Below are 27,143 nucleotides of genomic sequence, written 5' to 3'. Positions count from 1 at the left end.
GACAATCCACTCTATTCACTGAAGGAATTTCCAGTGAAGAGTTTAATTCAAAAGTAGCGACTTTCATTCGCTTCCTTGACGTGCCCCTCATCCTTGTGATGTAGGTGGTGAAATAAAAATGAAATGAAAAGTTTAATATTGAAAGTTTCTGTACCAAACATTATAAGATGAAAGTGATGATTCTTTTCTATTCTAACCTAACCTAACTAACCTTGTTGCATCTTGCGCGAGGGCAACTTGTCCATAGCGATGTTCTCGCCAGGCCTGCGCAGTAGCAGCCTCCCCACTCCCTCGCACCTGCGCAGAATGTCCTGATTTAGCAGATGTCTGCGCACTTCCGGTTGTAGACCGGTCACCCTCTCCAGCACCCATGTGGGCACTGCCCCAAAATCGGTTAACAGCTGCAGGGCACCCCATTCACTATAACATCAATCAATAAATTGAATTAAACAGAATAATATAAACTCTTTATATATTTATTGATTCATACAATAACAGCAACATCATCAAAATTATAGGGACAGAAAAATAAGGTAACTTGTGCTATTCCCCTCCCAAATTTATAGTGAGGTCCACGTTATAATGGCAGTGTTTGATTAGCAATGGTATTGCTATCCTTGTCTATCATTCAAGAAAGCTGATAGCGCTATCTCTTTCTCGCCTTGCTCTGTTGCCATATCGTCTTTTAACAATGTAGAATTAATAACTAATTAACAAAATATTTTACTTTTTGTGTAGTTGAGAAGTTGATATTGTGGTAATTATTAATTTTGAATGAAAAAGACTGAGAAATTGTCAAAAAACCACTGATTTATTGATAATTAGAAAGACCGGTTTCGGTTATTACACCAATGTCAATCTCTGATAAACTGTTTATTTCATTGACAATGGTGTAATAACCGAAACCGGTCTTTCTAATTATCAATAAATCAGTGGTTTTTTGACAATTTCTCATTATTTTTCATTCAAAAAAATATTCCATCTTTATCATGACAATTCATTATGATAATATTGAAATATTATTTCCAAGTTTGGTTTTGAAGCATCTAAATTGAAAAATTTACTTTGTGAAAATAATTATAAGAATTGAAAATTTTGTGAAGTGAACAACTACAAGACTTATGGAGTGATCCGTGGTCTAGTGGATAGAGTGCTTGCGTAGCAGCATAGAGATCCCGGGTTCGAACCCCTCTCATTACCAAAAGTTTTTTAACCAGATCACTCCCGTGTTATCGGATGGGCACGTTAAACTGTCGGTCCCGGCTGAAGTATGACAGTCGTAAGGCCCATTGACGGCTTAAATTATATATTCAGGCGGTGGAACATTCCCGAAAGGGAACTCCCCACCAACAAAAGCCATACGAATTTATTTTATTTACAAGACTTATAATGAGGTACACGTTATAATGGCAGTGGAGAAAGATAGGAGAACAATCCTCTGTCTTGCCTATCCTCTGTCTTGTCAATGCATTTTAAAGACAGTAGCTAATACATCCATTTATTGATCTAATATTAATGGTTCATTCTGGTTTAAAATAATCAATTATATCTTATTAAGCAATAAATTATATTTTTCAATTCTGCATTGTTAAAAGACGAGGAAGATAAGGAAGGTTCCTAAACAAGAATTGAGTTCTTTCACTTTATTATGTTAGTACCAAGTTGAAGAACTTATCTATACTATAATAAAGGGAAGAACTGGCTTATACACACGTATGGGATACCAAAATTATGTTTGACGCATCATCACATCTGAAACTACTGGACTGAAATTAACTTAAAATCTAGCATATAGATTCTTCATTAACGAAGGATGGTTCTAGGCCTGTATCAAGATTCCACTCGGTCAAGTTTTCAGTTTGTCGAGTTTTGAAATAGATCCTTGCGGATCACGGGTTACCTGCTAGCTATAAAACAATAATAAATATCGGGGACCGAGCTTCGCTCTGGAGTACAAGAGCATAACAAATTTATTACGAAAGAAGAAATTATATTCTATCTAATCACAATGAATTGAGATTAATTCCCAGAGGAATGTAAAAATTTTCCTCAAAAAGGCCCAGTTGCATAAAAGCCGGTTAAATTTTAATCCTGAATAATTTCACGTAAACCAAATCAGAGAAGACACCATTTGAAAAACATGGTTCTACTGGAATTAATCAGGATTAAAAATAACCCGGCTATTTTGCAACCGGCACTAAGTACCTGATTGAATGATTACAAAAGTTCAACAGCTGAGTCATAATTTTGACACAGTCCCACACACATGAACTCGCTCACTCACTTCCATCATCAACATACGACAAAATAATTATTATCAGCTGTTTTTCCAAGGATGAATAATAATTATCCTTTTAATGTCCTTCAGCGAGTTTTCCCAAGGATGGGACCTAGTGCAATCGAATTTTTATATTATAAACCTACTATGTTCTGAATTTTGTGAGAATCGTTAGAGCCGTTTTCGATATCCGGTAAAATACAAACATATAAACATCTAAACATAGAAACAGAAATCGTGGAGATGACGTTTTTGAAACGTATGCGCTAAAAATGTTGATGAGTACCTGAATTTGATTCGATGTGTGGTGATATGATCCAGCCATGCCTCGCACATGATATGCAACACAAGTCCTGCCACATTCTGCTGAACTTGCACTGAGAACGGACTGGACGCCAGAAACACTGGACGCATCACCACTTCTGCAACAAAACAAGTGAGATTTGCAGTTAAAATTTAAATAAATAAGGCTCAATTCACACTACAATGGGCCATATCAATAAAGTTGAGCATTTGCTTATACTTCTAAAATATGGAGCATTTGCTTCATTTTCTATTAATAAACGTGAGCAAACCCTTTTCCTCATGCTCATCAAAAAAATGGTTTGAGTATTTGCTCAAAAGTTGAAGCTTATACTCAAAATTGTATGAATAAACTAGAGCAATTGCTCAACTTTTGAAGCAAATGCTTCAAAAAAGGTGAGTCTAGTCTAGAGCAGATTTTCACCTTTTGCTCATAGTAAAATGGCTCAACTAATTCGTATGAGGAAGAGGAAACTATACCAGATACGATCACAACCAATAGTTGAGAGCTATAAAACTCTTTTTAGATTCAACCAAAAGATACCTATCCGATATAAATATAGCCATCACAGAATAGGAAATAGGCATTTAAGAAGATTGATTGATTGATTGATTGAGTACTTTATTTATGTAGATTACAATATATACTGGCTTATACACTTATATACAATGGCTTACAATACAGCAAAATTATAGATGAATTTACAAAATATAGACTAAGAAAATAATTATTGAACTGTATATGATATGAAAAAGTAATTTGTAATATAATAACTATAGATAATTATATTGTTATGCATCTACATAAAATTGGCGGAGCTTTGGACATATCAATGTCCATTCTTCGGAAAGAATATTAAAAAATATCCTCCCCAGTAACTCTCTACCAAAACTAACTCTCTACCAAGATGAGAGTGTAGACGATTATAAGAAGGCTATTGAGATTATAAGATTATGCTGAAGATTATTATAGAGATGACATTTTTCACGCTATTATTTCACAATTCTAAACTCATAAATAGAAAACAGAGCAGACGACGCAAACATATGCGGTGTCTCCTACTTGCATATTTAGCGCTTACGTGAGCTATAAAAACAAAGTAAGGCCACAAAGGTGAATCAGCTGATGAAAAATCTTTAAAATACGTGAGCAAATTTTGCTCCAGAGTTCAGGAGCATAAGGTAAGAGTATAAGCAGGACCTCCTAAATATTTAGGAGGTCCTGGTATAAGGTAAAGCTTATTCATATAAAAATGAGCAAATGCTTATGCTTTTACCTAATGCTCATGACCTTATGCTCCATGCTCATGCTCATGAGCATATGATTTGGTTTTATTCATATGGCCCGTTACCTCGACTCAAATCGTACGACTCCAGTCTCTTGACCTTACGACTTTCTTGCTCATTGTCACTACTTCACTTCCATGCTACTCCATTTCCTAACCTTACTTTACTAGAAATATAAGATTTAATTCGTAATTACTCAGCGTGCAACAAACTTTATAATTATCATGAATATATTGTCTTATCTTGCCACATGCAACCCACTTTTCCAAAAATTAGGTGTTCTGATTCTCCCATCTCAATATGTATATATTTATATATATGAAGAAAAACTCTAGTAAATAATATAATGTAAATGCTGATATACATAATTATTCTACAAGAGGTAGGCTTAACGTAAGACTTGATTTTCACTAACATGCAACTAATCAGAGAAATTGGCATTGTATGTCTATAAAATTGTTTTCGCCACACTGCACAGAAAGCAGCTGTTTTCCAGTCCCTACGTAGATCTGACAGACATTGTTTGCAATCTCAGACTCTCATCTGACGTAAGAGACAGGTTTCTTTCTGGCTAAGGCCGGACTCTTTCCGGCCGCCAGCATGGAACTAAGAAAGGTGAAAGAGAAATGGTCCTAAGCATTGGGAGCTAATGTATCGAATTTTCGGATGGATATTCCAAGCCAGGGCGGAGCTTAGAGATGACTTGAATAGAACAGACCAATCAGCATCTCGGGATCACAGCCCCAGAACAAACATTAACGAATAAAAACGAACATTCCCGAAGTTAATAAGTCATCCGCTAGATCGGGCGAGTGTCAACTTTCTTCATCTGAAAAATAGCATACTCGAATCTCTCAGAAAGGTGTTTACGGTATTCGGATAACATATTCCCGGGCTCGGCAAGCCTTGCCCGGGAAACTATCCTCATACCGTAAACACTAACTTTCTGTGCTTGTAGCGTAATATACTATTGATCAACTTTCTCTAGAGGTGAGACTCATGGACATCAAACGTTTCAAATCTTACATAAAAGAGGTTCTTGTAGAAAATGTCTTTATTCAGTTAATGAATTTTCTGTATAGACCTCATGAGTGTGAATGTTCTACTTTTTTGGCCACAGAAAAACTCACATACATTTAGGTATCACCTGTTTTTTAATATTTATTGGGTAATACCATTGTTATCATTGTGCTGTGGTGCTGTTCTGTAAGAGCCTGTTCACATGACAGCGATTTACGCTCGGTTGTCGCGCGATTGACCATCCGAGCGGTTGCCAGGTATAGGGAAACACATGGTGCAGTACACATGCATCGCTCGGTTTTAGTAGTCGCCGGCGAATCGCGGCGGTTGTAATCTCAGACTTAACCGAGGGCAAATCGCTCATGAATCGCTGTCATGTGTACGAGACTGGCAAATCGAGCGATTTGCCAACTGTGCGACAACTGAGCGTAAGTCGCTGACATGTGAACAAGCTAAAATTAAAAAAAAATCAAAATTCAAAATGTTTTTATTACCGTGAACAAATAGATGTATTGACAAAGTCATCAGGTAAACATATACATTATACATACATTTCACATGGTACTCAAAACAGAGAAATATTATCACAGCCAACAGTCCCGCGTACTTAGTATCTTCACAGTTATATACAGTCATATTTTTAATTGGCAATAACAATATTATAATAGAGGTCAAATATTAACATGAAATATCAGCTGCTAACATCTCCTCAATCGAATAAAAAGCCCTATTTTTGAATAGTTTGGAAATTGCGTACCTGAACGATCTAGAGTTTTTATCACGGATACTTTCAGGCAGTTTATTAAATATCTTTATACCGATATATACATACATATTTTGTGTTTTGGAAAGTCGTACCCGTCCGGTATTTATTTGTTTACGCTCTCTTGTAAAGTGCTGATGTACATCGCATCTTAGATCGAATTGCCTCAGATTATCTTTGACAAATGTCAGAGCTTGCAGCATAAATATACAGGGCAGAGTCAATATGCCGTTTCTTTTAAAGAATGGCCTGCAGGAATCCATTCTACTAAGATTAAAAATGATTCTAATGATTGCTCATGGATCCATTGTTGTTTTAGATATATGTGGATTGTATTGTGTGGTATAAGTTTTATCTATGATAGTTGAGTTCTTCCACTCGTATTTTCATTTTTTAATTAATAATGAGGATTGTCTCAAAATATTGTATGTTTTATGGCAATAAACGATGATATGATTTGATCTGAAATGATAAAACATCACTTTCATCAAACATAACCTCACTTTCATTAAAAATGCACGGTACTACGCAACTCTAGTCGAGGCTCGACCAACATGTCGAGTCGACGCTGGACTCAGTTTCACAGTCATGAGGTCGCGGAGACTTGAGTCGACTGGTGTGAGTGTCACCATTTGAAAACACATGCTGCTTCGAGAAGGGACTAGACTAGAGTGGCAGTCTCTTCTCGACTTGAGTCGCGTATGTGTGAGTTGAGCCTAAACGAATAATTCGATTGTATGGTGGGAGATATTGTGGTATTTCTCCCTAATTGAAAGAATAAAACGTTGATGTTGTCAATACCACTTTATTTGTTGAAAATCAATTTAAATTACAGAACCAGGTTTCATGTTTCAGTTGTAGATGTGGCAGGTGTTGCCAGGAAACCTGGTTCTGTATTTTTTTTTCAAATCAAATAATTTATTTCGCCATTTAAAAAAAACAATCACAAACAAAGAGCAAATCAAATATGATGAACAATAAATTTAAACAAAATACAAGTGTTAACTTAAAAATAAGAAAATAATAATACAAAATCATAAATATCTCTTTACGTATGTATATATAATTTATTTATTTATCACATTGTGTACAAATACTTGAGATGAGGAAAGGCACAACAGACTCATGCCCAAAACTGTCCCATTTCCAATTTATACTATACTGTCCAAATCAAAATGTTGGTTATGTCACTTTCACTTTTCAAATAAAATTTATGCTCTTCAATACTCACACTTCAAACGAGCAAATTTTGAACCAAATAGATACTATTAGAGCCTAGAATCAAAAAATCTAGAACAGTAACTTAATAATTATTCAAAAAGTCTAAATTTTGATTGAAACTAAAAATTTTCGAGCTAAAAACCTCACACTTTACAGAAAATCACATTAATTTACGTGTTATATATGGCATCACCGGCAAAAGAATAAACTTTGCCCGCTGGTGACCGTTGCAAATCAAAAATAGTATAATCATATTTAAAAAAAACTCAAAAAATTAATTAATTAAATTAATTTAGATTGTTTTTTTTTAACAATATAGGCTAGTCATTGACAACATCAACGTCCAAGGCTAGGCGCACACCACTTAGTTAAGACAAGACATGATCAGACAAGTTTAGTCACTATACTTCACATAGTTGCTTACTAATCGGTGTGTTCTGCTTCATAAGCAACTATGTGAAGTATTGTGACTAAACGTGTCTGATCATGTCTTGTCTTGACTAACTAGTGTGCGCCTAGTCTTATTCTTTCAAAATGAGTGTATGTTTCATTGCAGTAACAGAAGAGTACAACGCATTACAACGTCAATTGAAACAACAACTACTTAATGAAAACAGCAGAAGAAGACAGAACAAAATAAAATACAACAAAGATAGAAAAATAGAACTACTGTATTATACTATAAGTCAGAATTGTCAATATATAAATAATAGCTAATTCTATACATATCAAGTGTTCATTTATTCTTGGATATCAATTGAGTTATTATTCAATTTCAAGATTAATTTTTAAAAATCCATCTATTATATAAATTCTTAGACAATATTGCCTTCAATTTATTTTTAAATCTTGAAATTTCTAAGTTCTTGATAAATTTTCATAAATTGAAACAATAACTACCTAATTAAAATAGAAAAAGAAGATACAGAACAGAAAAAATACAACAAAAATAGAAAAATACAACTACTGTATTACTATAAGTCACAATTGTCAATATATAAATAATCGCTTTTGAACAACTAAATTACGACATAGCTGTCAGGTATTTATAAATAAAAGCTATTAGCTTCTACTCACATTAGTGGAGCGCTTTCGGACACTAGGCCCTTCATCAACACTGGTTGAACCAGTTGTATTGAGATTCAATATTTTGTTGGATAATTATGGTTCTACATTGCTAGAAACCGATCTGGCAACGTTGCAGAGCTAAAGAAGGATAGCGCTATATGCCTTGTCGAATGATAGGCAAGGAGAGCAACACCGATGTTAATCAAATACTGTCATTATAACGTGGACATCAATATGGATAAAGTGGTAACTTGCCAACAATGCCGTTCTATCTTATGCACTGACCTAGATAGGCCTCGACATAGTTGGTGGCGTATTGGGGCAGTTAAAGCCATCATTGTTAACAAGAATAATCAATTATTGATAAATAATTAAATATACCGGGATGACTTGAATGACAGTTATCTACTAGAAAAGGCGGTGGAAAAGGAACTCGCAAACAATGCCGTCCTATCATTTGCACTGACCTAGATAGTCCTCGACATAGTTGGTGGCGTATTGAGGCAGCTCCTCTGCGTGCTGCCTCCAGTAGAGCGGAGGCGGAAAGATCATGCGCAGATTGGCGAGGCAAAATGTGCGGCACACTATCGCCAGCACACCCACGCATTCTACTGGCACTTTCTGCAACCACAAACTGAATTTAATAATATTATTACACTATAATTAATGTAATTGACTACCTAATAAACAATTTCAACTTTTAAAAAAAATACTCTTCTCTAAATTATTAAAATCATTAAAAAATAATCAATAGTAGCAGTATGCCGGGTGTTTCAAAGAGAATGACCCAATTTTAAACAGTTATATTTATTTTAAAAAATGGTGTACACAAACCAATTTTACATCAAATTACTCAAAGAAGTATCAATTTTTTGATGATGTATTATAAGTGTACTATGTGCCCTCCTTTAGAGGCTCGGACGACATCTAGACGGTAGCCAAATTCATCCCAGACTGTTGGCAAGATGTCTTCTCGGACTGTAGCTACTGCATCAGTTATCCTGGTTTCAGCTCCTCAATATCAAGTGCTAAGGGAGGAACAACTTTAAAGATTGTATTTATGTTTCTCCCTTGTCGTCCGAGCCTCAAAAGGAGAGCACATATAATACTATTATTATATTAAGCGAGCAATTTCTGTATGTCTGTTTATATTTTTATATCTGGTTATTTATGTTTAATGTATCTCGAAAACGGCTCTAACGATTTTCACGAAATTTGGAACATACCGTAGTAGGTTTATGATATAAAAATTCGATTGCACTAGGTCTCATCCTTGGGAAAACTCGCTGAACGACATTAAAAGGATAATTCATCCTTGGCTGAAACAGCTGATACTTTCGTCGTCTGTGGATATTAAAAAGTGAGCGAATGATTCTGTGGAAAATCAAAATATCGCATCCCCGAAATTCATAAGCTGACGTATAGCCAGCTATACAATATAAACACGATCATTTTAGAGAATTGTGCTCTGTCTATCAATAAATAAAAATAGCGAGTGAAGCTTGGTACCCCGATATTACTTATAATACATAATCATAAACTTGATACTTCCGTGAGTAATTTGATGTAAAATTGGTTTGTGTACATCATTTCTTCAAATAAATATAACTGTTTAAAATTGGGTAATTCTTTTTATATTTCAGGTGTATTTCAGGTATTGTACCATCTTGAGGACCCGAAGATAAAGACCTGAAGCCCTGAAGGGTTGATTTTTAAATCAACTAATTATAGCAAAATATCCAATTATACCAGTATACGGCCCGCCTCAAATTAGACCCACGCTAATCCACGAAAATCAACCCACGCCGTGGGATGTTTTGTAAACCATTCAAATTTATTTATTCCACACTCATAACTACATATACGTACATGAATCAAACAAAGCTCAACATGACAATACAATCCAACCAAAGTGTAATAATAATAAACGGTAAGTGAAAAAACCACTGGCATAAGATGACTCTTGTTCGCCAGTGGGAGTAGGAGATGAAATTATAATACGCTTAACCTGATTTAAATTGATTTAGCACAGAAGCAAATATTTTTACAGAATAGTAAATTATGAAACGAAGAATCAAAACAAAATTCACAACAAAAAAATTAAAAAATTCTCTCGAGTATCTTAATATACTATATAACTATGGTACTCACTTATTCATAAAATAGTGATCCATAAATACAGTGTAAACAGGGTATATAGAACGCATTTCATGGTAAATGGGAAGAGAGAAAATCATAATATTCTTATAAAAAACAAAAAATTCACAAAATATTTAAATTGAAAATAAAAAATTCTGGCAAATCGTAATTCCCATACGAAAAAAATAACAAAATATTCAAATTGGAATAAAAATTCTGGCAAATTGTAATACTTATACAAAAAAAAAACACAAAATATTCAAATTGAAAAAAAAATCTTGGCAAATCGCAATTCCTATACGAAAAAAATCACAAAATATTCAAATCAAAATAAAACATTGCTATAGAATTATCCATAATCAATCAGCTGACAAGTGAATTATTCATTGTAAGTATTATTATCATTGCACAGATGTCTGGAGCAATGGTTTGCAATGGTCCCACGGCGTCGGTTGCTTTTCGTGGATTAGCGTGGGTCTACTTTGCGGCGGTCCTAAATACATTGTTCAGTACTTATATCTAAGTTAGTGTTTTTTCCAGGGCTGTCAGTAATGGGAAGTACTCAAAAGTTTAGTTTTGTTTAGTTTATTCAACGCCAGAGACTATTGAATATCCTATACTATTAAACGAGCAATTTCTGTTTATATGTTTGTTTGAATGTTTAGATGTTTTTATGTTTACATAATTATATATCTGTATGTGACCGGATCTCGAAAACGATTCTCACGAAATTTGGAACAAAGTACGTTTATGATATAAAAATTCGATTGCACTAGGTCTCAACCCTGGGATAACTCGCTGAATGACATTATAAGAATAAATACGTCCTTGGAAAAACAGCTGAAAATTCTGTCGATACTGTGTAATGGAAGTGAGTGAACGAGTGCATGTGTGGGATCATTCAGCTGATCTCACGAGAAGGAAAATTCAGCAAGAAAAACTTATTTTAGTTTATTTCTCTTTTTTTAGAAAACATGTTTACTTCAGAAAGTTCAAAACAGTAACTAGATGCTGTTAGTGTAGAATAGTACATAGTATATTAACAAATATTGTAGCAAACATAGTATGTAATTCTAAATCGAATTCATAGTATATCTATTTGTAATCAATGATGTGTTTGTTTTTTGAAGTGTGAATAAATTGTTATTGATAGAGTATATCAATAGTATATTCATAGTATATCTATTTGTAATCGATGATGTGTTTGTTTTTTGAAGTGTGAATAAATTGTTATTTTGATGAGTGATAGTAGCTTAACCTAGATTTTGATTTGCACTGTAGTATAAATTTGAAAAGGGACAGTTTTGGGCATAAGCCTGTTGTTCCCCCTCATATAACTGTAAAAATAACTGAACGATTGAGAAAATCAATAAATATAAACTATAAATTCAATCTTTCGTTACAAATTTTCTATGCTTTTACACTCCAGAGCAAAGCTCGGTCCCCCGATATTAAAGCTGGGTCTACACCAAAGTTATTAACAAAATGTTAATAACTTGATCCTTATAGATTCTATTAGATTGAACGGAACTTGACAAACACATATATGTTCATCACATGTATGATAAGTTATGTTCAATCTAATAGAATCTATAAGGATTAAGTTATCAACATGTTGTTTATAACTTTGGTGTAAACCCAGCTTAAGGATTGTCAGAGAGTAATAAAATATAGGAAGATTCACGTCCTGTTTCGGAAAGCCAATTTTCAGACTCCAGCTGTTTAAAGTCTAGAACTTAGCTAAATCCCGAGATCGGAAACCGTCCCTTAGTGGCAATGTTGATAGACAGTTTTTTATTCAATATACATTAAAATAGGGAAATTAAAATAGTAAGGAATTAAAATAAGAGACAGTGTTAGAATTTGTTCTGTAAATTAGGGATTAGATTGAATAATCAATCAGCTTGAAGAGTACCTCAAGTTTTGAGATGTTGGCTTTCACCTCGGAGACAAGTTTTCCTCTCATCTTACAGCAAACGGTCACGTGAACACTGCTCTCTACGCTCAACAGCTCTACTTGGCTCGAAGTCTGAAAAGTTATCAAAATAATGTCGTTTTTATCAATAACTTCAAGAAAATAATACAGTGAAAAATAATACAGTAGAAAATAATATTATTATATAATAATAATTTAAATAAATAATTCAATGTTTAAATAATTCAATGGTGGTTTCAAAATAATAATACAGTAGAGCGGTAATAATTATTGCAGCTGCTCACACTGAACGCAACCAGTACATGCATGCGTTCAGTGAGTGTTCCTATTGCTTTTTCCACATTTTGTTTCTTATCTGCGCGCTTGGTCAAGCATAAACAAGCGTGCACTTGCACACTAACGCATTCAATGTGAAGACAGCCTAATAATTAAGGTTAACAATTATTGTTTTATTATGGTTACTCACCATGAGTTCCTTGAGCTTGCTCAAGGCCTGGTTTACATCGGACTGAGTGACGCGGAAGAATTGGTCGATGCTCCAGTCGTTGGCTAGTTGGCGGGCACGCGAGGCCGCCCAGTTACGCGCTGTGTGCACCGAGTGGTCCAGCCTATCAATCAATCAATATATTTATTCTTTATTGAGTCATACAACAAGTACATCATCAAAATGATAGGGAGAGAAAAAAAGGCAACCTTGTGCTATTCCTCTCCCAAATTTTGATAAGGTTACACAATTGTCCACAATAGGTTGTCTTGTAGTTGTACGTGGGTTATCTCAAAAGTAAGTTGCACTATTAAATAAAAAATATAATAACGCACATAGTTTGTTTAAGAGGTTATATTTGAGAAACTACATGTATCAGTTATTTTTCTACATAATCTCCTTTAATTTCAATACAGTTTTGGTATCGTGGTATACGTTTTTTTGAACCAGAGTTATACCATTCTGCCGCCAAACTGGTTAGCCATGTCGGAACTTCTTGTATGAGATTTCCTTCGTTTGCAAAGCGTCTTCCCCCAAGGTGTTGTTTCAGCTGTGATGAAAGTCGCTTGGAGCGAGATCAGGGCAGTATGGTGGGTGTCCGAAAACAAACCCTTCAAGCATTGTCTTGGACTTGGGAAGCGTGAAGTGGATGGGCGGCCGCTTCGTTGTTCGTCGTGTGTTGTTCTGCCTTCAATAAATGATTGGCGCGAACGAGAAACCATTGGCCTCAACATAACGTTTTCCTCCACCTACTGTCTAAAGTACTTACTTTACTCCCTGAAACCTAATACTAAAGAGTCACTTTTTCGCTCTCGGTAGTAAAAAACAGAAAAACTCCCTAGGGAGTAAAAGTGACTCCATTTAAATAACATGGGGAGCATCTCTATTTTGAAACTTACATTGTAATAGGTTAGAAGGTCTAAGCTCAGATGAGAAAGCATAATAGAGGTGTCTGTCATTGAGTCAACTGAATTCAATACCACAACCAGAAATTTGATTAACTCATGAAATATATGTTTGTATGATAATTATTATATTCTTAATATTAGTAGACAATAAAAATTTATACAATTTTTAAAATATTCTATTCTATTCAAAATACCAGCCAACAAATATTTTTGATCTGCATTCAAATCTGAACCGCGTGATCTGGAGTCAGCCATTTTTGGTAGCTGCTCAGCTGATATAATTGTTACAACTTTAGCCGATAGATAGCACAATCGGCAGTGCCAATCAGACGACCGGTTTTTAGATTTAGGTTATGTTGTTAGGAATCATTGTCACCAATACGTAAGTTATTAGAATGATTTTATTTGCAGTTTCTATAAAAAAATGTAGATGGAGGAAAAATGTTGTGTACATCACGAGCGAAAAATACTTTTTCTCCCTCAGGAAAATTGCTGCCCTCGGCTTCGCCTCGGGCTTCAAACTTTTTCCCACAGGGAGAAAAAGTCGTACTTTTCACTCTAGATATACAAATAACTATTTCACCGTGCACACTGCACAACTCACGATGAATTTCAGTTGCATTTTTATTGTTTGCCGTTAAAAAACGAATAACACTGCGTACTTCGCAATCGGCGGTAGGAGTAAGTGGTAGCACCATAGTGGTTTGATCGCAACTGACAAATAAGTCATGGCGGCCTCTTAGGAACTTTACAGTGCTATCACAACACCCAGACAAAGGTTCACTGCGAATGCCAGACGTCTCCTGCCAACTGCGCGGATATAAAAAAATAGTGCAACTTACTTTTCAGATGACCAGAGTATATCTCAAAGATATGGATGTATGGATAAGATACATAGATGCGTCAAATTATTAAAACAACTAATAAGATCTACACTAGAAATCAACACAAAAATCAGATAACTGAATGTACTGGAACAATATGGAATCTACAACCACTCAAAACAGTTTCCCAACAAAATCCTAGATGATCAAATAAATTGCACACACTCTTTGACAAAATAGTTCTCAATTCAAAATCACTATAGTGAGTTCCACGTTGGAATGGCAGTGGAGAAAGATAGGAGAACAATGTTGCCGATCTATATGGACGGTAGCTGATGAAGGTTTATTGATATAATATAAACTGTTCATTCTCGCTTAAAATAAATCAATTATATTTTATCAAGCAAGAAATTATATTTTTCAATAATTCCATAATGAATGTTCATAATAAATATGAAATCTTTTGTTAATTAATCATCAATTTTACATTGTTAAAAGACAATCTGGCAACAGAGCAAAGCGAAAGAGAGATAGCGCTATCCGCATTGTTGAATGATAGACAAGGATAGCAATGCCATTGCTAATCAAACACTGCCATTATAATGTGAACCTCACTATAGAACAATATAGGCATAGCCATCTCTAATACAAGGCCCCGGCCTACGATATTGCAACGTCGCAGTGTAGGCCTAGAATCTGATACATGATTGGTGAAAAAGATCAGCTGGTATTTTTAAAAATCTTTTAAATCTTTGTGAATATTCTATATTTTTCACAAATTGTAGACTGCAAGTCGTCATTAATAATGAATTATGCTCTTTGAGTTAACAAACAATTGTAATATTTTTTCGATAATATTAATATGTAATAAATACTTTTGACTATTGCCTATTTGACTATTTAAAGGCCGTTTGAAAAGTGTCAGTTCAAACTAAATTTCATTTCAAACTAGATTAAATCCGTATCAAGTCTCGTTTGTTATAATGTGTTTCATTTTGAGTTTAAGCCACCAGCTGATTAAATCGAGTTCAAGCTTTGACTGTGCAAACGGCGCTTAGTGTGAAAACGAACCTGTGCAGGACGGGAATCTGCTCGACCAGTGGCAGTTGTTCGAGGTCCTCGAGTGTCCAGTTGCTTCCCTCGCACGAGTTACTCCAAGCCACGAGTTGCGCGAAAAGCTCGCCGAACAGTTCGCCTGTCCAGGTGCCCTGTCACAAACATCCAATCAAATTAAATAAATCTATAATATATAATATAATAAAGGAAAAAATTGGCTTTTACAAGTACGGGATAGGAAATAAACGAATGACGCATCATCACGTCTGAACTACTACTGAACTGAGTAGCTTGAAATTTTGATCAATGATCTACAGAAGAACCGGGCTAGCTTATGCTAAAACCTTTAATGCCTCACTATATAGTGAGGTCCACGTTATAATGGCAGTGAAGAAAGAAAGAAAGAAAAAAGAAAGAAAGAAAGAAAGAAATATTTATTGCCAAAATCATTAAACAAACTTTAAAAATGTGAAAAATATAAAAATTTTCATATACAATACATTGCAAAAACTTAAAATTAAAATATTTTCCATTTAAAAATCGATTATAATATTATCATTGGCGTTACCAGCAAAACTAAGTAGTTTGAGCGATGGCAACGAGTAATCAGTCGGCTATAGTGGCTTGAGATTCAGTCGAAAATAGAAAAAATATAATAAAGAAAAAAGAAACATATGGAATGTATGAAAAACTAGAAAAAAAAATTTCAATCCGAAAAGAAGAAGTACTAAGAGTGAAATACTAAGAGAGCAGAAAAACTAGAATGAATTCATAATAATTTAAAAACTCAAAAGAAAAAGAGATGATTCATGTAATTATTAATCTACAATTCACTGTACATATGTAATCCATTTAGTAACATAATGTAATTCATTTGTAGCATATATGCAATTCCTTTTGTAAGCAAAGAGAGAATTAGAAAAACAATACAATACAGTACACATGACACAAAAATAAAACTTAAACTCAGAGAGAGAAAATTAATCTGGGAGTATAGCCCTACTAATAATAAATTCAGAGGAACTGAGGAAGACAGTATATGTACATCAAATTAAAATATTTCAGGTATGATATCTTCTGTCTTTATCCAGCTTTCAATTTTTAATTTAAGTGCTTTTGTAGGTTTTCCTGCAATGAAATGTTCCGGCATAAAATTAATAAGCTTTTTTGTTGTATAGTTGAATTGTCTTCTGCATATAGTTAGATCTGTTCGAGGAACAAAGCATCTATTTAGTGAGGTCCACATTATAATGGCAGTGAAGAAAGATAGAACAATGTTGCCGATCCTGATCTGTCTTGTCAATGCCTTCTATAGACGGTAGCTGATACAGGTTTATTGATGTAATATTAACTGTTCATTCTAGTTCAAAATAACCAATTATATTTTATTAAGCAGGAAATTATATTTTTCAATTATTTCATAATGAATTTTCATAATTAAGATGAAATATTTTGTTTATTAATTCTACATTGTTAAAAGACGATCTGGCAACAGAGCAAAGCGAGAAAGAGAGCGCTATCCGCTTGGTTGAATGATAGACAAGGATGGCAATACCATTGTCAATCAAACACTGCCATTATAACGTGGACCTGACTATAGCTGTTTCAGTGTACCTGTCCAGAGTTGTTGACCTTGTGCCGACTGTTCTGGTGGGCGGCGGCCACAAGGCAGCGTCTGAAGTGCAGGTCCCAGGCGGTCGACGTCACGTGACAGCAGAGGGCGTCCATCAGTGACTGGAGCGGCGCGCGAACTAGTTCGGGCAGGGTATCTGCGAACAATCAAACTGAGAATATACACAGGGCCGGTTCTAGACATTTTTCTATATTCTGTATAAAATAAGTTGAGACTTGGCCCTCCATCTGAAGAAATTACAGGGTTGCCAAATCGTGTAAAAATGCAACTTTCTCAAATTTCCAATTCAACGTCAGAATTTGATGTAGAATATCAACACCGATATCCTAGTGGTGCTAGAAAAGATCCAGGGTTGAAACAGTTCGTCTGCTTCGTGTTTGTTTACATTTAAATGTCAACATGACCTGTCTTCTTATTAAACATATTTTTTTCAAGATTTTTTTTAATTTAGTCATACATTTATTCTAACTGAATAATTTGGAATGGACATCAACATTTCAAGCACCAATTCAAGCCTTCACTGAGCCGTTGTAATTGTACAAGTAACTAGTATTTGACTTTTTTTCTCTAAAACATAATAAAACCTGTTTAAAAATTGTTATAATATGATTGACAAATCTCCAATATTTAGAGTAACATATGCAATTTAAAGCTTGAAATTTACCAATTTCACTCAGAGATGATGCCACCATCACCCGCCTCTCCAATTTGCGTTTACTTTTTTTCTAGCAATGGTTTACAAAACATCCCACGGCGTGGGTCTAATAATCCACTCGGCAGCTGATTCATGATGAGAAATTTTAACGGTAATATTGGCGTATGAAGGAGGATCCTTTTCCTTTTATATTATCCTCAAAATGCAAAATTTCAAAAAAACCTCATATACAAAATGTTCTGAAAAAATGTGCCCATAAGATTATTTTTTAAGGGTTCCGTTTGTCTATTATAGACTTATTTCCATCATTCTCTTTGAGATTAAATTTTCTACAAGTTCTGTAAAAAAAAATATGTTGTGATTATTGTACATGTAAATCTGCTTCAAACCTTAAAGGAACTTGTTTTTCGGGACCAATTTTCGCTTATTTTATTATTATTATTATAATTTATTTGAAAATTTACATATTTGAGGGCACCAGGAACTGAATCCCATTATTGCCCTCATAACACACATTGAGCATACAATTTGAAAATACAATAAATTAAAAAGAAAATAGAATAACTTAACTAATATACTATTGAGTTTTAGAAAAAACAAAATACAAAAAAAAAAATAATAGAAAACCTTGCAAATATGAAACTTATAGTATAGCAGATAAAAGAAGAAGAACTAAGTATGTAACTAATACTGAAGAATTCAAGAAGAAAAGAAAAAAGAAACAAAGAAAAGAGAATTATGGAAACTTTGCAAATATGAAACTTATAAATAAATAAATATTTTGTCACATATCTTAAAAATGACTGTAGCTACAGGTCTGGAAACGGTTTTATTTAATGTTTTAGTTCATTTTACATAAAATACGCTAAATTGTACATCTTAATTAACAGCCAACAAATACCCGTAGGGCTTCGTTTCAGCAGGGGAACTGAAATTCAGACGAAATCTTTCAGCCTGTATAACTTGGTAACCAAGCATTTTTGGACCTATGTTAATTAGAGCTTTTTTTCTTCTTTTGATGTGAGGAATCACACACTGACTTATGGGCGCCTTTTTTCAGAACATTCTGTATACGTCGACGCGCAGTTCAAAAAGAGCATACTTGTCAAATTTCATGAAAATCTATTGCCGCGTTTCGCCGGAAATGCGGAACATAAATAAAAAGAAAAGCAAAACCGTCGACTTGAATCTTGGGCTGTCTACACACACATCGATTTCTTTCGGTCCTTATCCTATACTATTAAACGAGCAACTTCTGTTTATATGTTTCGATGTTTAGATGTATATATGTTTGTATGCTTGTATTTCACCGTATCTCGAAAACGGCTCTAACGATTCTCACGAAATTCAGAACTTAGTAGGTTTATAATATAAAAATTCGATTGCACTAGGTCTCATCCCTGAGAAAACTCACTGAAGGACATTAAAAGCATAACTATTATTCATCCTTGGAAAAACAGCTGATTATTTCGTCGTCTGTTGGTGATGGAAGTGAGTGAGCGAGTTCATGTGTGTGGGACTGTGTCAAAATTATGATTCAGCTGTTGAACTTTTGTAATCATTCAATCAGGTACTTAGTGCCGGTTGCAAAAAAGCCGGGTTATTTTGAATCCTGATTAATTCCAGTAGATCCATCTTCTCTGATTTGGTTCACGTGAAGTTAATCAGGATTAAAATTTAACCGGCTTTTGTGCAACCGGGCCTTTGTGAGGGAAATTTTTGCATTCCTCTGGGAATTAATCTCAATTTACTGTGATTAGATAGAACATTTCTGTATGAATGTTATTATAATTTCTTCTTTCGTAATAATTTTTTTATGCTTTTGTACTCCAGAGCGAAGCTCGGTCCCCGATATTGAATTCTATCAGATCAATCGGAACTTAACAAATATAATATGTTTGATCTAGTAGAACCTAAAGACGGCAAAAAACGTACGTCCAAATATCGATGTGTGTGTAACTAGCCTTAGACCTCACTTCGCTCGGTCAATAACTTACTTGTAGCAAAGAAGTTCCTGAGCCAGTTGCGCAGTCGGTTGGTGTGTTGCGGTAGCTGTGGACCCAGTGGAGCATTGCCCCACCACAGCAGAATGTGCTCGAGGTAGGTGCCCACTTCGCCCCACAACACCTGTCTGTAGTAGTCACAGATCTTCAGTCGCACCTTGGCTCTGATTTTCACATGGCCTGTCACAAAAATCATCAAATACTTTTTATTGCCTCAAATTAATACACAATATATTTTGAAAAATCACTTGAAAGTAGAAAAGATATAAAGATTAAATTTATCAAATTTTCAAAAATTAAATTTAGCTCGGGATTCAGCTAAGTTCTACACCTTTTCCAATTTTATTTGAGAAAGTATCAAGTTAATTTGAGAAGGTATCAATTGTATTTGAGTATAGTCACTTGTGATTGAGATAATGTCAGATGTAAATGAGAATAGTCATTTGTATTTGGGAAGTCATCACAATGTAATTGAGAATAGTGAATTGTATTGAGAAATCGTCAAATGCAAATGAGAAGATATCAATTGAAAATAAGAAACTTTTCCAATTGACATGTTGTAACTCTTCTGAAGCCTACAATGAAGGTTTGATTTGAGCAGGAAAGGATACTGTACTACGTACACAATATTCCAATTACAGTACTATCATAGGCTTTGCATGGGGGAAAATAAATATTTGCAATGGTGAAAGAATTTCCCCTGTACTGTTTATGAATGATTTCTATGTATTTATTGGCAACGCGACTTTTGTCTCCAAACATTTTGTGAAACATTGCACTTGATGAAGATCAAATTCTCTATGTTTACAGCGTAATTGAACTTTATCATCAATCAATTGAATCTCTTGATCAAACAATTCTTCAATAGATTTTGGGGCTTGAAAATAATGTTTTATTCAGAAACTAAACGGTTTATTGGAATATTAAATTAATTATCATAGTATTTTATATGAGTACAGTCATGATAAATATAATTACTGGAAGTACTGGTTTTTTAAAATCATTTCCCAATTACAACTGACAACTTCTCGATTTCAAATCGAATGCTCTCAAATTGAAATGATACTTTCTCAAATAAAATTCACTATTCTCAATTACAAGTGATGACTTCTCAAATACAATTGACCATTCTCATTTAAATCTAACGTTTTCTGAACTACAAATGACTATTCTCAATATTACAATTGATAATTTCTCAAATACAGTTGGAAAAGGTGTAGACTCTAAACAGCTGGAGTCAGAAAATTGGCTTTCCGAAACGGGGCGTAGTGGCAGTTTTTATGATAAACTTTATTTTATCATTTATATAATTGGAAACGTTTTTCCCTGACGAAATGAAACATTTCTAAGTCATTCAAAATGGCTGAAACTTTACACTATTCTCTCTTTATTTTATCTTGTTCAATTTTCTAGTTTCTCTAAATTTAATTTAGACGTGGACTGCGACTACGCCCCGTTTAGGAAAGCCAATTTTCTGACTCCTGTTTAAAGTCTAGAATTTGTCTAGAAACCGGCCCTTAAACTCTGAATAAACCCAATAAGAAAAAAATTGGAGGCGTTGAGCGTTGTACTGGTAAATACTGTTCATGGAGGAACACTCGTTGCTCTTGGCAAAACGACATGCCTACATTATCACACACAAAACAATATTGCAGGCCTGTTGTAACTTGTACACATTGAATGACTTTACATATCATGTTTTTACTTTCCTTGCCCTATTACCATAGGTAAGGAAAGTATTGCTTTCCCAAAAAAATTAAGGTACCCCAATTTCTAAATTTCTATACGTTTCAAGGTCTCCTGAGTCCAAAAAAGTGGTTTTTGGGTATTGGTCTGTATGTGTGTGTGTGTGTGTGTGGTGTGTGTGTGTGTGTGGTGTGTGTGTGTGTGTGTGTGTGTGTGTGTGTGTGTGTGTGTGTGTGTGTGTGTGTGTGTGTGTGTGTGTGTGTGTGTGTGTGTGTGTGTGTGTGTGTGTGTGTGGTGTGTGTGTGTGTGTGTGTGTGTGTGTGTGTGTGTGTGTGTGTGTGTGTGTGTGTGTGTGTGTGTGTGTGTGTGTGTGTGTGTGTGTGTGTGTGTGTATGTGTGTATGAGTGTATGTGCGTCTGTGTACACGATATCTCATCTCCCAATTAACGAAATGACTTGAAATTTGGAACGTGAGGTCCTTACAATATAAGGATCCGACACGAACAATTTCGATCAAATTCAATTCAAGATGGCGGCTGAAATGGCAAAAATGTTGTCAAAAACAGGGTGTTTCGCGATTTTCTCGAAAACGGCTCCAACGATTTCGATTAAAGTTATACCTAAAATAGTCATCGAATAGCTCTATCAACTGCCACAAGTCTCATATCTGTAAAAATTTCAGGAGCTCCGCCCCATCTATGCAAAGTTTGATTTTAGATTCTCAATTATCAGGCTTCAGATACGATTTGAACAAAAAATTTCGAGTGGAAAAGATTGAGCATGAAAATCTCTACAATTAATGTTCAGTAACATTTTCACCTAAAATTTAAAATAAGCTCGAAGTTCGAGAAAATGTTATTATTTCAATTGCAAACTGTTGGCAACTGTTGATTCTATTAAATCATTCACTATGAAGAGATAGCAGACCTCGTGTGTCTCCAGTGTTATAGTCCTGTCACCAGCTGGTTTAGATCTTTGTATAAAAGACTTGAGATGCGCGGCAACACTAGCGTCAGGTGATCAATTCTCATAACGGCAAGGAAAAGTTGTGTGAGTGCGCCACACCAGATTTTTCTATAATTAAATCAACTTCAATTTCTATTTGTTAGATTTCTATATCTATTTGTGTTGGTTTGAGATGTGTTGTATTTGTGGTTGTGTACTGACCGGATTTGGTGTGCTTGACAGCGTAGGGCCCTAGGAGGGCGGGGGTGGTAACGGACATAGTGCCCAGGAACGGGGCCAGTCGCAGGTCTTCGCGACTCAGCATCGAATCCAGTACAGGAACATCGGACACAAGTGGTTGCGACTTGGTCGCGTGTGCTTGCGACTCGCTGCAACCAGCCGGCGGCGTCATGTAGCGGGTCAGAGCTCTGCAATAATACAAAAATGGCAGTGTATCAACATGTAAAGATTTCAGTACGTGGATAGCATCAGTTATTAAAGCACAGGCACGTTGGAGAAGAAGATGAACATTTTCAATTGTGATATTATCAAAATATTGCTTATTGTGTAAATTGCTTTTGTAGATTTACTCAAGGCATTTGATAGGGTAAATTGGAATGTCCTCATGCAAACACTCAAAACAATCAAAGTAGATTACAGAGACAGAAGGATCATAAGAGAACTGTATACTGCTCAAACAGCATTTATAAAGGTGGGTGAGAAACAAAGAGAAGCTGCCATCGAGAGAGGAGTAAGGCAGGGTTGTAGTTTGTCACCGCTTTTGTTCAATATCTATGTAGAACAGGCTGTCAATAAATGTAAGGAATATTGTTCAGGAATCAAGGTAAATGGATTAAGAGTGCAAATGCTCCGCTTTGCAGACGATATTGCAATAGTGGCACAAGATAAAGGTAATCTAGTGAGAGCACTGAATACCTTGCATGACATTCTCAAAAATGAATTTTACATGGAGGTAAATAAGGCTAAGACAGAAGTGATGATCTACTCCAAGAATCCTGATTTTGAAATACTTAGGTAGCATTATTTCAGAGGATGGAAAAGACAAAGAAGACATAAAGCGCCGTATAAGAGAAGCCAAGGCCATTTTCATCAATAAACGGAATGTGCTTTCCTCCAAAAGTCTGAATTTGGATTTGAGAAAGAGACTTATAAAGAGTTGTATCTGGAGTATTGCACTATATGGCTCAGAGACATGGACTATCGGTAAGGCGGAAGAAAAGGCAATTAATGCATTTGAAGTATGGTGTTGGAGGCGAATGCTGAAAATAAAATGGACCGATAGAATAACAAATGAAGAAGTATTTCAAAGGGCTGAAGAGACACAAAAAACTCTATTGAAATCTCTTAGGGACAAACGGCATTCTTGGATAGGACATATTATAAGACACAGCGAATTCACGCTAACAATACTGGAAGGTGCAATCAGTGGACAACGGGCTCGTGGAAGACCCGGCTACAATATTTGAAGCAGATAACCCGGGATCTTGGGGTCCAGAGCTATACCCAACTAAAACAGCTGGCTCTGGACAGACAAAGATGGAAAGCTGCCAACCAATCGGACGATTGAAGCAGAAGAAGAAGAAGATAATTATAATAGTTTATTATTATTATAAAATATTATAATTGTTATAATAGATCATGTTTTGTACATAGCCTGCAAACGATTTGGCAATGGTGCAGAGCTACAAAATGATGGAGCTATATGCTTTGTCTAATGATAGACATGGATTTCAAAACAATGTTAATAAAATACTGCCATTATAACATGGTTATAATCAAGTGCTGAACATACAACGAGAACCACATTTTAGGTCATTTATCTTCTTAAAGCCATTGAAATGGAGCAAAATTAAATTTGTATGAATGAATAAGTAGAACTGTATGTGTATTAATTGGCATATTCTATCAAATTTATATTATTTAATCTGAATAAGTTGATATAGTAATTATGATAATATCGAAAGACCTGGATGACAGAGTTTTCAGGTCGCAACTGATCAATTTCAGGGCCTATGACATGACCTAACCATGTTTTTTAGGCAGCTGGGACCGACGCCTTAACGTGTTGATTTAGTGAGGCCAATGTTATAATGATAGAAGGCTATGTGATTAACATTGATGGTGTTGCTATCCTTGTCCATCATTTGACAAAGCAGATATCACTATCCTTTTCTAGCTTTGTCACGTTCAAAAACATTGTAGAAATATAATTGATTAACAAAATATTTAATCTCAATTATGAGAATTTATTATTGAACCATTGGAGAATATATTTTCTTGAGAAATAAAATGTAACTGATTATGAATCTTATTTCCACCAAAAAGAAGAAAGAAATTTGACAAACCCTTTCTGGAAATTAACTGACCACTACACCAATGTGTAATTAATCTATTCCAATTTGAATAAACACCAAATAGTTTTAGTTTAGTCCACATAACTGTATCGATGTTGAAAACTGCCGGCAGTGCAACACAATGAATTAATTTGAATTATTTTAAACAAGAATGAACAGTTAATATTACATCAATAAACCTGTATCAGCTACCGTCTATAGAAGACATTGACAAGACGGAGGATCGGCAAAGTTGTTCTTCTTTCTTTCTCCACAGCCATTATAACGTGGACCACACTATAGTTCAAATAGATAGTTTAATAATGTTGTGTAATTCAATAATGTAGAGAAACTCAAATCTTTTATTTCATTTATTAAATTAGATTAATTTGTTGTACTGCACCTTGGTTTTGCGGACAACTTAGGCGCTTGAAATACAGAATAGATTAGGTTTTTAGTGGATTATAATTCTCTTCAGATGGAGATAAATTTGTTCAAATGCTAATTAATTAATTATTATTCATCGAAAATCCTACTTAAAAGCTGTGAATCACTCTGAAGCATTCCTGAAGCATTAGGAGGTACCTGGTTCGATTCCCGGGCTGGCAAACAATTTTTGGGTAGTAGGGCCATAGAGAAACAATAGCATGAGTAGATATCCCATGGTATAAGGCGTTTATGTCGCAACTTTTACTGTTATCTCAAGCCGATAGTCCTCGTAGTTCTTTCCCGTGACGCGGTAGATTCTCATATTGTGCCGTTCGTACACTCTCACCCGGCCAAAACAGTAAAAATCGACAGTAATCGGCTTGAGTTATCAGTAAAAGTTGTGACATAAACGCCCTATACCTTATCTACTAACGCTATTTTTCTCTAAGGTAATGCTCATCGAATTTCTATCTAGCTGTTAACTCTGCTGTCAATATTTGCAGTGGTTGAAGTCTACAGGGTGATTTACAGCATTCAATTAGGATTTTCGTTTAATGATGATTATTTATTATAATTTTTTCATAGATTGGGTTTTTAGGGATTTAAATCGTATCACCCAGCAGATGTCCCAATAACCAGTCATCTGGTTATGGGGAAAATACAAACAAAACCGAGGGGTGAATAATAATAATTCAAAATCATAGTTGAACTAATGAGAAGAATATAACATAACTAAAGTAGAAGTCCATATCCATCGAGAATAGAGGTGATAAAGTGTAGATAAATGAATATAAATTGAATTTACAAAAAATTGGATTGAAAGAAAGAGTAATAATTGAGAATAAGAGAGATGGAAAAGTATGAAGTCAAACTAATAAGATGACAAAAATAAGAGACGACTGATGTCTGGGTAATCAGTGCTTTATCACTACTAAAATACCTTTTAAATTAAATAGATATGAAGAAGAAACTCACTTGTACACCTCTATGCTGGAATTGTCAGAGCTGACTACATTGTCTTCATCCACAACGGGTCTCGGCGATTCGTGATTGGTTTCCCGTCCCTGGTAGATGTCCACTATTACGTCCAGAAACAGCTGGGCACAGTACTGAGCTCTGTGCTGGGCTATCACCTGAACAGTTCACAAAAACAATAGCATTGGCTCTTATGGGGGAGAACACACTGATTTATTTTATATGATCTACTAGCCGTCAAGCTCGCTTCGCACGCCATATCCGTCCAGCAAGGGGGCTCCGCCCCCTGGACCCCCGACTGGATCGTCCAAAAATGAGATCAGCAGGCTCGCTTCGCTCGCCTGCATTTTTCATTTGAGCATTTTTATCATATGTTAGGACAGTCCATTCGGGGGTCCAGACTAAACGTCTGGCTAAACGGATATGGCGAGCGAAGCGAGCCTGACGGCTAGAAATATAATATTCCCAGGATTGAAGTAGCAGTGCCCAATCAATTTTTCCGCGATAAATGCATTTAAATCTTTAACTTGGTTCCAACCTAACAAAGTCAACTCAACTTAATGCCATTTATCAAATTAGATTAATTTGTTGTACTGCACCTTGGTTTTGCGGACAACTTAGGCGCTTGAAATACAGAATAGATTAGGTTTTTAGTGGATTATAATTCTCTTCAGATGGAAATAAATTAATTCAAATGCTAATTAATTAATTATTATTATTCATCGAAAATCCTACTTAAATACTGTGAATCACTCTGAAGCATTCCTGAAGCATTAGGAGGTACCTGGTTCGATTCCCGGGCTGGCAAATAATTTTTGGGTAGTAGTGCCATAGAGAAACAATAGCATGAGTAGATATCCCATGGTATAGGACGTTTATGTCGCAACTTTTACTGTTATCTCAAGCCGGTAGTCCTCGTAGTTCTTTCCCGTGAATCTGTGTGACGCGGTAGATTCTCATATTGTGCCGTTCGTACACTCTCACCCGGCCAAAACAGTAAAAATCGACAATAATCGACAGTAATCGGCTTGAGTTATCAGTAAAAGTTGTGACATAAACGCCCTATACCATGGGATATCTACTAACGCTATTTTTCTCTAAGGTAATGCTCATCAAATTTCTATCTAGCTGTTAACTCTGCTGTCAATATTTGCAGTGGTAGAAGTCTACAGGGTG

General features: G+C 35.1%; 1 protein-coding gene across 1 annotated transcript; it reads right to left on the bottom strand.

Annotated features, from left to right (window-relative positions):
- Positions 1-206: 206 nt before the first annotated feature.
- LOC111058464 (coiled-coil domain-containing protein 142) lies at positions 207-26,172 on the bottom strand. The gene is made up of 10 exons (XM_039426876.1): positions 25,968-26,172; positions 22,432-22,637; positions 19,573-19,758; positions 16,902-17,056; positions 15,303-15,439; positions 12,482-12,623; positions 11,995-12,108; positions 8,408-8,561; positions 2,565-2,700; positions 207-420 (listed from the first exon to the last, which is right to left on the bottom strand). Exons 2-10 carry the CDS (start codon positions 22,619-22,621, stop codon positions 207-209), a joined length of 1,428 nt encoding a protein of 475 aa, XP_039282810.1. The 5' UTR covers positions 22,622-22,637; positions 25,968-26,172.
- Between the last annotated feature and the right edge of the window lie 971 nt (positions 26,173-27,143).

This window comes from Nilaparvata lugens, chromosome 1 (assembly GCF_014356525.2).
Source record: "Nilaparvata lugens isolate BPH chromosome 1, ASM1435652v1, whole genome shotgun sequence".
NCBI lineage: Eukaryota > Metazoa > Arthropoda > Insecta > Hemiptera > Delphacidae > Nilaparvata > Nilaparvata lugens.
This window is presented reverse-complemented; position numbering and strand designations above follow the sequence as displayed.